We start from the raw sequence: 14,186 nt of genomic DNA on the forward strand, positions 1-14,186 counted from the left end.
CTGCTCCAGCGTGGGTCCCCCACGGGGTCACAAGTCCTGCCAGCAAACCTGCTCCAGTGTAGGCTCCTCTCTCCACAGGGCCACAGGTCCCGCCAGGAGCCTGCTCCAGCATGGGCTTCCCATGGGTCACAGCCTCCTTCGGGCATCCACCTGCTCTGGTGTGGGTCCTCCATGGGCTGCAGGTGGGTATCTGCTCCACTGTGGACCTCCATGGGCTGCAGGGGGACAGCCTGCCTCACCATGGTCTTCCCCACGGGCTGCAGGGGAATCTCTGCTCTGGCGCCTGGAGCACCTCCTCCCCCTCCTTCTTCAGTGACCTTGGTGTCTGCGGAGTTGTTCCTCTCACACATTCTCACTCCTCTCTCTCGCTGCAACTGCTACTCCCCTGTAACTTCTTTTCCCTTTCTTCAATATGTTATCGCAGAGGCGCTACCACCATCGTTGATGGGCTCGGCCTTGGCCAGCAGCAGGTCCGTCTTGGAGCCGGCTGGCGTTGGCTCTATCAGACATAGGGGAAGATTCCCACAGAAGCAACCCCTATAGCCACCCCCCCCCCCCCCCCCCCCCCAAAACCTTGCCATGCAAACCCAGTACATTGAGATAAGGAAGAAACTTATCAGAATGCTTATGCTGTAAATATTCATCTTCAGCATTTCTCACATCACCTGGGACTGCACGTAGGAAGAGTTAAGGGAACAGAATAGACAGATCATTAGTTTGATTGAGCCCAGGGCTCAACAGCCCTATTTCTATAGAGAAATCAATCCTCTGTTTAACCAGTTATTTTAACTTTTTATAACTGTTTTTTCACGTGAAACTGAGCAAAAGGGTGATATGGGAGCTCTTTCCTCTCTCACAGTACTATTTGGAGACAAATCTCCAACCAGCCCAGTACTCCACATTGGACAGACTTCTCGCTGGAAATATAAATTCCTGGAGCTATGTAAAATTACAAAATTGCAGAAAATGGGTAGAACTGTAATAAAAGACAGGCACTTCTTACCTTCTTGATGATATTCTGCACAGCTAAGCACTGAAATTCTGACCTGACTATGTTATTATTCCCTCATTTTCTGGAAGATAACATACAATCAATTTCCAACAGCAAATGATTATTATACAGGATCAGTATTTTCTGAGACATTTCCAGTCCTTTTTTTTTTTTTTTTAAATGTGTGAGCAAATCTGCCTCCACCTTCCGCATGGAACTTTCAAACTCATGTTTCAGCCTGTTTTCTCACTATCTTTTGCCGAATCATAATCATTTCCAAAGAGAGAAAATCATGCATCCAGCAGCAGGTGCAAACCAAGTCTAAAGATTTCTGTTTGTTTCTTATAAGCTATAATTCCACAGTAGCATTTCCAATCACATACCCAAAGAATATCAGCAGGAGAACAGTGGCTGCCAAGTTCTTTCGGAAAGTGAAGGCTGATAGCTGGAAGGCACTAATAACACCAACGCACAGGGTGACTGGAACCATGTAAAACAGCTAGAAACAGAAGAAAAAAGGCACTTAGCAGGTAAGCGTCTCTTACTGGTCTTACTTAATTAGCATAGAAGGTCTCTACAAATTAACTTTTCCATATTTGCAGTATAATTACACTATAAATTAGGAAGAATTAGGCAGAAGAGCTCTGAGAATTCATAGTCCGCACGCTGTGAAACTGCCCCTCTTACACATATACACATGAAACAGCCCGACAAAATAAAATCCGACTACAGAATATTCCCCTTAATTCCATTTCTATTGACCTTTCCAATACATCCATTTAACAAGCTAACTCTTCCAGATAATGAGTCCGTATGGGACTATTGCTCCAAAACATCAAATTATACTGTGAGTATAAGTCTTGGATTCAGAAATAGCAGTTTCACTGATTGGTGCTTCAGTCATAGGAGAACAGTAAGGATACCATTTTAAAAGAGACTTTAATGAAGGACCATGTGTGCTGATGAAGCAAATGACAACTTTTAATGGGAACAGACATAATATTTGGAAGAGTTACAGCCATTAGGCAACAGGGAAAGCAGTTTCGCTGTTTAGTCTCTTGACATAATGGTAACCAAATACTTAAGAGGGGGAGGATGTGATTGGTACAAGGGATTCATACCCAAGTATTCAAGAGAGACAAGTTCTGCTTGCAACTAGCAATGGCAAGATGTGAAAATCTGTGCTCAGTTCCATTCTCAGTGTCTGCCTGCTCTGTACATTGAAGCTGAGCTCATCAGGGCAGTGACTGCCTCCCTTTCTGCTTATGTAATATTTAATTTTATCCTAATATAACTGAGATTCTGAGATGCAACTGCAATAGAGGCAACAAATCAAGGTCTAGCTAAATATTCAGTATAGAAGAACAGCCTTACTGTTAAAATTGGACTTTCATACTGAAGTACAATGCAAACCTGTTCAAAATTAAACCAGAGGGCATCACTTCTTTGCCAATGGGAAGACAGACTTTTTTTTAAGAGAGGGGCAATGGAGTGAAATGTAGACGGATGTAATGTTCTCATCTTGTTCACAGTGTACCTTATTCAGTGCCATATACAAATATCTTACCATACCACTCCACAGATTTAGTTTTCAGTTATCCTGGAGCTGTTTAAAAACTATGGTAGAGAAGTCACAAACCATCTGAGTCCCACTATGTTTCAACAGACCTGAGACTTTTTTCTAGAAATAAATAACTAACATTAAATTCTATTAGAAATCTTACCTGAAAGCATGGTATGCTATAAAAGTTGGGCATGCACAAATAAAATAACCTTAATTTTGCCCCTCTAGTGACACAAGCTTAATCTGAACAAAAGGTCTCTATTTCTCATGAAATTTTCTTAGCACTTACACATTTTCCATTTGTTGAACATAGTAGAGAATACCATTCACATGTATAAATACAGTAAGAACAGCCTGATTCTCATGACAGCAATTTCATAAATCAAATACTTCTGCAGGTCTAGTAAAGATTATGCTACCAATAACACAGGACACAGCCTGCAATACGTAAAATATGTAGAGGGATTTCAAATTTGACAGTTCATATATTCATGTGTTCAGTGTCCCTAAATGATCTGCAGCACAATTAGCATTTAAAGCAGTGTCTGTTCTTTCCCAGATCATGATTGATCATGCAGTACTGTGCTGAATTTGTGAGAACATTTTGAAAGGAAGAGATTGGCAGAAAATAATGAGGAGTTGACTTTGCTGCACAAGGAGAAACTGAATGACGAAGGACTGAGTTTTTAACCAAGCCCTCTTATCTGACATGGCAGAAAAAGGAATACAAAGATTGACTGGCCAAGTAAATAACGTTTGGAGAAATGTGCTCTTACTTCAAGCTTGCTGAAGTGTGAAAATCCTGTTTTCCAGCATGGATGGGTGAAGCTCTAATGTTTCAGTTTTAGAATAGTCTGAATGAAAACAGAGAGTCTTCCAAAAATCTCTGTTCCTGACCAGGCTAGTTCATGTCTGTGCTGCCTATGCTAGATCCCAGCCCTTCCTTCCATGATCCAGTGTGTTAAGCAAGGTGCAGAAAGTTTATGTCCTTTCTCTGGGGCCAGGAATCTTTTTACTTTTGAATAATCCAGGTGACTCCAATTGTTCACTATTGCCTCTGAAACCAATCTCCCTATCCAAAATACCTTCTTTGAGAAGTGAACTATCAACAAACAGCACCCTAGTTCTTTAAAAACAGTAATTCTATCCCTTTCCCAGAGGTAGATGACCTAATCCCAAATTCCCACCAAACACTTAACTAATACTATAGCAAGCCTCATCACAAGTGAATTATGAAAAAGCCTTTCAGTAAGGGACATACACGAATGCTTTATATACACACACACACACAGATATATACACACATATATAATGGAGCAATTTTTAATTTTAGTTTTTAAAGAGTCACCTTTGAAAAAGATATTTTAAGATAATTTGTGGAATTCATGCTTAAATGGAATCCAAACGAGCTCCATTACACAGCCGATGAAAAATTAGTGTCTGGGGACTAGCAGTGACTTGAGAAAGTTAGTTCTATTTTACCACCTTTGCTTATTGGCCTGAACAGAAATCAACTTCTCAGGCTCGAAGAAGGTAAGCAAAATTCCTATTTCATTTAACTATGTTGGCCTAAATCCAACCTGCCAAAGTCAGGTCTCAGTGGCATTCCTGTCTTTACATTTGATTAAAAGGGTAAGATTTAGGGAAAAATAATAACTTTTGTAGTATTTTCAAAAGAAGAGAAGATTTTCAGATTTGTTAATGAACTGCATGCAGACAATACTATTTGTAATGCTAACAATGGTAGAAATTACTTTGTGTGAGAAAAATAAACGTTCAGGACAGAGACTTCACCCATTTCTGATCTAGGTCATTCTGTGTATGTGATTTCAGAAATAATATCTTCTACTGTCTATCTTGCCAGAAAGAAAAGGTACCCGTTAGGAGTATCTCTCATATTACTTACCAACAGACAACATAATTATGCCTTTAAAGTAGCTGACTAGTATCTTCAGGCTTCTCCAATAATCTGAAAGATTTTGCCAGTGGCAAACTCAAAGCACAGAAACTGCTGCTATGAACTGCTGTGTGGAAGATTCTCTCTGTCTAGGCTGATTAGCCAGCTTCCTTTTATTTGTAAAATAATGTAGGTACCTAAAGCTAGCATATGCTTTACTTTACAATTCAACTTTGGAAAACGAAGAACATGATCCCTGCCTTAAAGAATTTTATCTGACAGTATTAAGGTAGGAATAGTGTCCCAATGCTTGTTAACATGACAGCCAAGAGCTGTTGCTCTGCACAATTCAAATCTTATTCACCTGTCTTGTGACCATATCTCCTTTTGCTCATTTATGACAAACTAGTTAAAAAATCTACACCTGAACACATGCTGCCCCACATGATACATACCATATCACAGCAGAAGTTAGCAAGCCAATAAGTTTTGTAACCCAGGCCTGTGATGTGCTGCAAGCGTTTTGTGCCAGATACTCTGTCCTTCACTATGGCACTTCCAATGGATGCAGTAAGGATAGAGAAGCCCAGCATAATACACAGCGCTACCCCACACTGACGAACATTCTCCATTCTAGGGTACAAAGAAAAATGGCATAATGAAAACACAATGGGGAAAAAAACCTCACCAAACCCAAACATTTTCAAGGCAAGCTTCTTACCAAAACAACACTAAGGACCTTAATCCTGTTTGCAAACACCATGTTTGTACACTGTCAACATCTAATTAGAGAACAGGAGCAAGATGATGCGTTAAGTTTCAAAACTATAGGTGAGTTACAGAACACAACGTGTGTTTAAAGTCTGAATAGTAAAGTGAAGCTTTTGCAAATATTTCCCCCTCTACAGAAAATTAAAATTTAAAAACTTGACAATCATTTGAAGCAGTTAATCTGTTTGAAAATGTCATGACCTGTTCACAAACACTCTGTAAAGCACAGTCAGCGTAAATTCAGCATTTTTCTCTACAAAAAAATGCAACCATATCTGACATAACCAGCAGACTTGACATATAAACACCAGACTAGAGAAAGTGCTTCACTCAGTGGAACTCAATTGCATCTATGAAGTTGGGAGGGACTGGAAGAGTTAATGTCTGTCAATGTCTCAAACGTTGTAGCAACCAAGGTGCGGTCTGCATAACAAAGAGGGCCATTAGCGAGCAGTTGGCTGGCCTGGACACAGGGGGTGTGCCGGAGGGTATGCAGTCCCCTGTGCTGGCAGAACCAGCCTGGTCACCCACCACATACGGCCAGAGGCCACACAAAGCTTATTTGAGGAGGGGGCTTGTAGCTCCTTGGAAAGTCCCTAAGACCACCACCCCAATAAGCTGCACATGCTCAGTAGGTGAAGAACCCTCTGGAACACTACTATATATGTTGAGAACTGTCTGGAATGAACCCATATAAGTCTTCAAGAGGCGTGACTGTGGACGGAGATTTAGACTATAAAAGGCACAACTGCAAACAGCCACGTTGCACGCATGCCCATCCCCGGAGGATTGCGACGCTCGTCGACGCCGCGGGATCCAAGGGAGGTGACTATCTCTTTTGTTTTCCCCCTCTTTCTTTTTCTTTCTCTCTTTTCTCTCTTCTTGTGAACGTTTTGCTGCAACCCACGCTGCCCACCGTTATGCCTTCCACAGTTTGGTTTGTTCAAATAAAGCATTCAAAGTGATCGTTTGGTGTCGTTTCACCTTAATTTAGCCCGGGGGGATCCCAGAACCTCTACGACCCTCTGGTCTGTCCGGTCTGGGTCGTAACAGCAGTCACAACATCTATTGCATGCAACATACATGCTTATCGAATTAATAGTTTCAATTGTCTGCTCATTGCGGCTGTTGTATATTTTAAGGGTTTGCTCACATTTTGTCCTCATCCAGCAAGGCGCCTCCATATGGCTGGCTGTAGAGTGTGATCCCTGTGAAAAGAAAAACAAATTATGAAATAGTAAATGCTACATCAAGACTTCAAGTTCTAGAGTACACTGTTGACCCCTTATTACACAAGATGAATGAAAAGGCTAAATACTTAATAAGCAACAGAAAGAGGTCAATTACCAAGCTGCCAGACCAAATACTGTCTCCTGTTGAGTGATTTCCAGAGTCTGGATCCACCAAAATCTAATGAACAAACATAAGTAATAGCTGCTTTTCTGTATTCTGATCTGCAGAAATGGGTTCAACAATGTTGTATGTTGCTGCAGGATCTTCATCACAGAAGAGACCAAATACAAAACCTAACGTAGAATTTGTTCATATACCTAATCTTCTGGAGTAAGGTAGGTTGTTATTGAAATTTACATACTTGGTAGTTTATCATTACTAAAACCAGTTTTAGATTGCTGATGTTTTGCAGAGGAAAACTGTTTAGCTAAATTCACAGAAAAAAGGCACACCTCAGATTGAAACTGTAGAGCTTTAAATTAAAAAGATACCCAGTTTGGGAGACCAGGAAAAATCCTGAGTAGGCAATGCATTCTTAGGCTTATTTTGGCTCTTAGTACAACCAGCCTGTAACAATCTAGCAAACTGAACTTCGGAATTGGAAGGTAGTTTATCAACAAAAACTGTGGCTTTTTGTTTTTTTTTCTTTTCAAGCAAAAGAAGAAAAATGGGGGGGGGGGGGGGCCTACAAAACTTTGTCAGTGCAAAAATTGCTGTCCAACTAGTCTTGATGTTGTTCCTGACTTATTTCTGCATGTGTACCTGACAGGTGCGCCAGCTGTAACATAATACCAACTGGAAATTCTTGCAGTGAGATCAAACCAGCACTACCTGATTAGAGTATCTAAATAAACCTATGCTGTTCCCAATTAAAAAAAAAAATCATAAAAAAATCCATCCTAACAGAATTGTAATCTTCCAAGTATCTTTGGCAAAGAAATAAATTGTTGGTAGCCTTAGATGGACTCTGCAGGGTGCCACTTAATTGAACACACTTGGTCATATTTTGTTAGAGTCCAACTGTATAAAGATAAAAATTGTCTTCGTTCCAGTAACAGGTGCAATCTGACAGAGTATATCTATACATTTATTTTTACCCCTTCAATTTTTCATTCTTCATCTTCAAGCAAAAGTAATCTAAACATCACTAAGTCACTGTGTGGTAAAAAGCTGAACAACAGAGGAGGATGATTAACTCTCACACAAAACTAGTACAAAATAAAGATTTTTCAAATACAGTTAAAAGCTGTACACTGAAGCCCAACGGTAGTTAACAAATCAAAAGAAGATTCAAGCTGATAAGGTTTTGATTCATCACTAGTATATACATGTGCTATTTGCAGAAGTCTTTCATGTCATTTGCCTAGAGGGACTGTTTAAAGTTTTCCTTTGTTTTTCTTTTACACCATTAATTTTTTAAAGAATAGCTGCTATTTGTTCTGAAGCAAAAACCGGCATATCAAAGAAAACTATTTTTTCCCCACTGGAACCAAGTATTAGCTGAAATTCCGTTTATGTAAAGGAAAAGTAGCATGATAGCAAAAAGCTTCATTCCCAGAAATTTTTTCTAAGCTTTTCCAATGGTTGAATAAAGGTGTGCATATTAGAAGAAAGAATGTTTTTACTTCATATATATATAGGACAAATTAGAAATTAGTAACCAAAAACAGAATTAAACCAGATTTTTACTGTACAGACAAACTGAAATTAATCTGATCTTATTTTCAGATCTGGTTAGAAAAAAAAGGAAAAAAATACCTGATTTTCAGACTTAATCTAATTACAATGGAGGAAAGCTTTTGGAAAATAGGAATCCTGATAATTTCAGACACACTAAAACAAGAAGTTAACAAAATGGAATGTGCTTCTTGTACTCACTAGTGCTCAGCTAAATTGGCAAAGAGCAGAAAGGCTCTTCCAGGCCTCCTCTTTTATGACCATGAGCCAAGTTCTAGTTATAGAGGATCTTCCCACAATTGTCAAGGTCTTGCCTTCATGATCAAGAATTTGAATGCCCTACCAAGCTGTCCTCCCCCAACCTTCAGATGACAGAAACCCTACAGTAAAATTCCTCCAGCTCAAGGGGTAACATTTTTAGAGATTGCAAATCTTAAAATATTGCCCATGATCAGGAAATGCCAAGACTTGGAGACCTATAGGTCCTACTGATTCACATCCCTTTTCCCTGAATTGTGAGACAGGTAATCCTGTCATGTGGACTGTGGTTGAGAATTATTGCCCATTAAGTGTCCAGAACTGGGGCAGTTCGCCAGGATTTCAGGACGGTTCTCCACTATATTCTATGAATTAATCTGGGCTAATCTGAATCATATTCCATTGCTCTACTGCTATCAACTATCTGCTGTATTCAGTGAGAAGAATATGCACTAAAAAAAAACCAGAGCTATGAATTCATGCTTGTGCAATTTCCTGTGCAAGTGAATTCATGCTCATAAACACAGATTTGCCCACTTGAACGTTTTGAGAACCTAGTCAATGAATTTTATAGGAGAAGGTCATCTGCACTGCTGAAACTTTTCAAAAAGACCCACAGGGAATTAATGAAACATGCAAAACATAACAAAGACAAAAATGACACCAAATATTTTACAAGGAATAACTTCTGCTCAGGAATATTTAATGTGTCTGGAAATAATCTCTCTCCTGAAATCACCATGGCCTGTCCCTACTCAGTGCATAGATCCCAAGAGGAAACTAACAAAACTTTCAGATTACTGCATTGTTACTAAACAAAAGTCTACAGCAGTTGACTTGGATTCCATACACAGAAATACACTGCTATATCTCTCTAGTACAGAATAAACAGGGACTTGTTCACAGAGATAATTGCTGGGGGAAAAAAAAAACCACGACATTAAATAGCATAATGGTCCTTGCAGTCTTGTATCATACAATACTGATCAAAAAGCAAATTGCACTGAATTAATTTCCTTCAATGGAAGAGTCCCAAAAAGTAATTGCTCTTCTTAAAAGTAGTAACCATTTTCTACAGTCAATTTCCATTCAAATCATGTAGATAAAACAAAGAATTGCATTTTTGAAAATTTACACATACAACTGAGATTAAATTTCCAAGTGTTGCTGAATTACAATTAACCAAAGTATGACCGTGTTAAGCTAAGTTCAGTTCTATGCTAGAATTCAAAATTCTATCAATGTATTAAATATAATACTTGCCTTTCATTCATTATTTTAAATTTTGCAATTAGTCTGGAGCATGAGGGTCTTCTACATTTGCTACATTTCTGAGTATAATGATTTCTTCGCTCCCCCCGTCATGGTTTAACCCCAGCCAGCAACTAAGCACCACGCAGCCGCTTGCTCACTGCTCTCCCCCTCCCAATGGGACGGGGAGGAGAACTGAAAAAAGGTAAAACTTGCGGGTTGAGATAAGAACAGTTTAATAACTAGAGTAAAATAAAATATAATACTAACAACAATAACGATAATAGCAATGAAAAGGAATATAAAAAAAAAAAAAAACCAAACCTGAGAAATAACACCCAAGAAAAGACAAGTGATACACAATGCAATTGCTCACCACCGCTGACTGATGCCTGAGCAGCAATCTGCCCCTCCCAGCCAACTCCCCCTGTTTATATACTGGGCATGACGTTCCATGGTATGGAATACCCCTTTGGCTAGTTCAGGTCAGCTGCCCCGGCTCTGCTCCCTCCCAGCTTCTTGTACACCTGCTTGCTGGCAGAGCATGGGAAACTGAAAAGTCCTTAACTTAGGATAAGCGCTATTTAGCAACAACTCAAACATCAGAGTGTTATCAACACCATTCTCACACTAAATCCAAAACACAGCACTGTACCAGCTACTAGGAAGAAAATTAACTCTATCCCAGCCAAACCAGGACACCCCCATTGTCCAAAAATAGATGATGAATTTATATAAAGCCAACAAACTGGCTTGTAATTCACAGAGGAAAAAAGTTCCCTTGAACCTAAGGAAGAGTAAATTATAGACTATCTTCCAATAGCAAAATAATCCAACACATTTGTTACACACTCTTTGCCAATATATGATTTTTTTAATAAAAAAAACCTTCCATGTTATTTTATAATCTATCCCTTCCTAAATTTCTCCTAACCACTTAGACCATCTTTCTTTACATATATCTCTGTCCCAATACAGCTGTTAACATGATGTAAAATGTTCTTATTGATGCTTTCTTGCCTTTATATGCCTTCTTACTATGTAAAGCTGCTACAATGATGCTCATTAAGTTGAAAACTAAACACCATCTTTGAGGACTTAAAATATAAACCATAAATGACAAATAAACCAAGAAGTTCTAAATGACAAAGCTCCTATTAAACAGATGTATGTGGTGTTTATGCAAGGATTTTTTTTAAGGATTGTATTTGCAAGCCTTGTGTGAACAGCCTTCAGGGCAAATTTTACCAAATCAGTATTCACAAGGGAAAAACAAGACAGGCAATATCAACAAATACATGATTCAGCTCTAACTCTGTCTGCTCCTTTTCATGAATTTCTCAATATAAAATTATTTTTTCCACATCTACAGATTGCCATTATATTCCCCTGAATTAATTGCAACCAGAATTTTCTCAATTGTCCTAAAAGAGCCTTTGTCTATATCCTTGGCACAGAGTTGGTCACACTATTTTTACAGTGACAATTTAGGCTTCTATATGGGCACAGGTGAAAAATTGTGATAGCCACCAATTCCAATCTTTCCAAAGCACCACATAAGCAATTCAAGAACAGGAAAAACTGCCACCATGGAGATCCTTATACTATATCAGGGTTTTAATGCTGTATTCAGAGAGTAAGCAAACACCATGATGCCAAGACTTTCTTAGACCTTTTAACCTTCTCCAATATGAAAATGAAAAGCTTAAGAAATGAGAGGCACTATTTCCCTGATTACAGTAGGGTGAAGAGGAAGGTGTCTCAAAGAAACAAACATGACTGTATACATGTTAATTGATAGATATGTGCATGTATAGTTCTGAAAAGGAATGAAACCAGATGTCAATCCCAGAGAGCACAAGCAACAAGTTATTTTGGTAATATATTTTCTTAGCTGGTTTTCAGCTAAGAAACTTCTTTTTCTTTCTTTCCTCAGTTGTTTTGCCTACAGTTAACTACATTTTTCTGGTGGGTTCTTTTTTTTCTTTCTTTTTCTTTTTTTGTAAAGTAAAAGTCTCAGTTGCTGTCTCTTGTATTGCTCAGTGAACGACTTCTCTTTACACAACTGAGAAACAAGGGTGTTTTTACCAGTCCTGCAAGCCATGTTAGTAAGGAAAAAAAGAGGAGGGAAGTAGTCAGAGCTTCACAGTTTAACTATAAATTGCATGAATAATCCAGTTGGGGTGTGTGTGTGGGAGAGTATTTACATGGGAAATGCCAGGAGGAGCTCCATGCTACTTGCTTAATAGTAGAAGAGGCAATAAACAATTAATTGTACCCTCTTCAGCTTCTCCATGATTTTCCCTTAGTATTCTCCCTTCCAGGCTGAACAATCCTATTCCTTTCCTTACATTGTTCTTGATTAAACTAATTTTAGATTCTGATATGTTAAAAAGGCATCCCGCACCTGGTGAAATAAATTCTTTATAAAATGCTATAAGCATTACGACATTCTCTAGAATAAGATACTATCCTTTTCCATGCTGGATAGAACAGTCCACAGGAAAAAGGAAAATGTATCTACATTACAGACATTTGAAATGAACAGCATCTTGGTTGTAGTAGGAAAAATCCTGCCCTGTTGCCATTCAGGAGCTGCACAACTCAAGACACCTTTACCCATACCAATGTCTTATTAACAGTCTGCAAACTCTACCTTCAAGAGAAAGTGCTCTAGATCTTCTATTTCAAATATAAACCACCTGACCATCTGTCAGAAAAGAAAGCCACACGCAACTTGGCATAGTCTTAGAGACTTAGAATGTTTCCTTCCTGTAGGTTATAAAGAACATTTGGCACTGGTAGCCCAGTCCATCCTGCCTGGGTGCAATTTTCCACATAATCACACATTACAAAATCTGTGGTTTTGCAGTAAAAATGAGGACAGTGGTATGAACCAAGCAGTACTTTTTCAGTATAGGGTGGAGAGATCTAGAGGAAAAAATCTCAAGGGTCTTCAAGCTTGTATGCCATCACCATAGGCTAATCAGAGCTGTCCTTAGGTATATTTCATGGTTCTGCACTGTATTTTGGGTGTGTCTGAGCCTGTCTCTTGGCACTCCTTTGTAAACTCTCTCTACTTTCTGTCACGTAGCATGCTGAGTCTTGAGTACATAGATCAATTTGGATCTGTGCTACTAATTCTAAATATCGTAATTGTTACAAACTTACGTAGAAGACCAATCTAGGTTTCTTTATTCCAGACATTTTATTTCTAATTAGAATAAAATAGATGAGAATAAAATAAAATATTATGTGTAACAAAAATGGAGGTAGCATATACATATATATGCTTTTTACAGGCTCTTCTTTGTAGGCATTTAAAATTTATGACGAGATTTCTGTTTGTATAAAATGAGACATTACTATTTACTGAAAATTACAACTTATATTATATGGAGAATTTCACAGGCAGCACCCTCATTAATGATTTATATCTTACTTTCCCCCTCACTAACCAGACATGGTTAAGAAGGTTCCTACTAAATGCCATTTCACAGTTTCCTTTGAAAAGAGGTTTAAAGTTACAATTTGCAAAGCAATCAGGAACTCTACAGTCAGTTTCCACCAAAACTCAGCTGAAAATGGGTCTCTTGATCCCTTCAGCTCTTTTGAAGAGCTGAATCTGAAATAAATGAGGATGCTATATGAATGCCTACAATGAGCCCTAGCATGCAAGGTTTTTAAAAAGTCAATGACTTCTATTGAAGTCCTGAGATGGGGCAGCTGCATCGCACAAGGCCTTTCTATATTGATACATTTCTGTTCTTTGGGTAATGATGTAAGAACTTTTTTTGACCGCTGTACTTTACAGACATCATTATAGATGACTACCACTCCTTTTTTCTTTATATAACGTTACCCTAAGAGGTAGGTAATAGTCCTTCCCCTATATTTCAGCATGATAAACACATTCTGACTCAACTGTATACAATTAGGTGTGAAAAATAACATAGTTTTACTAGATCAGAATTTCTATCTTAAGCTTAAGCAAAAAATGTTGCCTTTTAGGTTTTTATTCCTCTTACTTGATTATTTCATTTTTTATTTGCTCACAATTACATTATCTAATTGTAAGAAAGCAGCATTTCAGAAAGAGATTTAAAAACATACAAACATCATTCACATAAGCTTGAAGACCAGCCAGAGCTGAAGAGTTTTGACAAAACCCCAGTACATCTTACCTTCTCTGTTGGATAGTCTTTCTCGCTTTTTTTTATTGTTTAACATGTTCATTTTCATTATCTGTCACTGAATTTATAACCAACTAGAAAACAAAATGTATTTGGTTTCCTTTCCAGTGAGACAGATGAGTTAGATTTTTTCCACAATAGAAACACAGACTTACATGAGTATGAAGCTAGAGGTGGCTATCCACATGGTACAGAAGATGAGCTATTTTTATACAAGAAGTATTCCTGAACTGCTGTTCCAAAATAGACATCTGATCCATTAACTATGATAAACTGACATAAATCAATCTGGCTAACTTCTGTTGCTCTGTCTATTTACATGCATCTCCAGCTGGCACACACATTTTCTTC

General features: G+C 38.4%; 1 protein-coding gene across 1 annotated transcript in view; it reads right to left on the minus strand.

Moving 5' to 3' along the window:
- ABCA13 (ATP binding cassette subfamily A member 13) overlaps positions 1 to 14,186 on the minus strand; it is a 207,502-nt gene that overhangs the window by 50,038 nt on the left and 143,278 nt on the right. The window contains exons 42-44 of the mRNA XM_050892372.1: positions 6,377 to 6,431; positions 4,908 to 5,085; positions 1,375 to 1,490 (exon numbers count right to left, since the gene is read on the minus strand). Coding sequence (XP_050748329.1) covers positions 1,375 to 1,490; positions 4,908 to 5,085; positions 6,377 to 6,431 — 349 coding nt within the window. The remainder of the gene's footprint in view (positions 1 to 1,374; positions 1,491 to 4,907; positions 5,086 to 6,376; positions 6,432 to 14,186) is intronic.

This window comes from Gymnogyps californianus, chromosome 2 (assembly GCF_018139145.2).
Source record: "Gymnogyps californianus isolate 813 chromosome 2, ASM1813914v2, whole genome shotgun sequence".
Classification (NCBI taxonomy): Eukaryota; Metazoa; Chordata; class Aves; order Accipitriformes; family Cathartidae; genus Gymnogyps; species Gymnogyps californianus.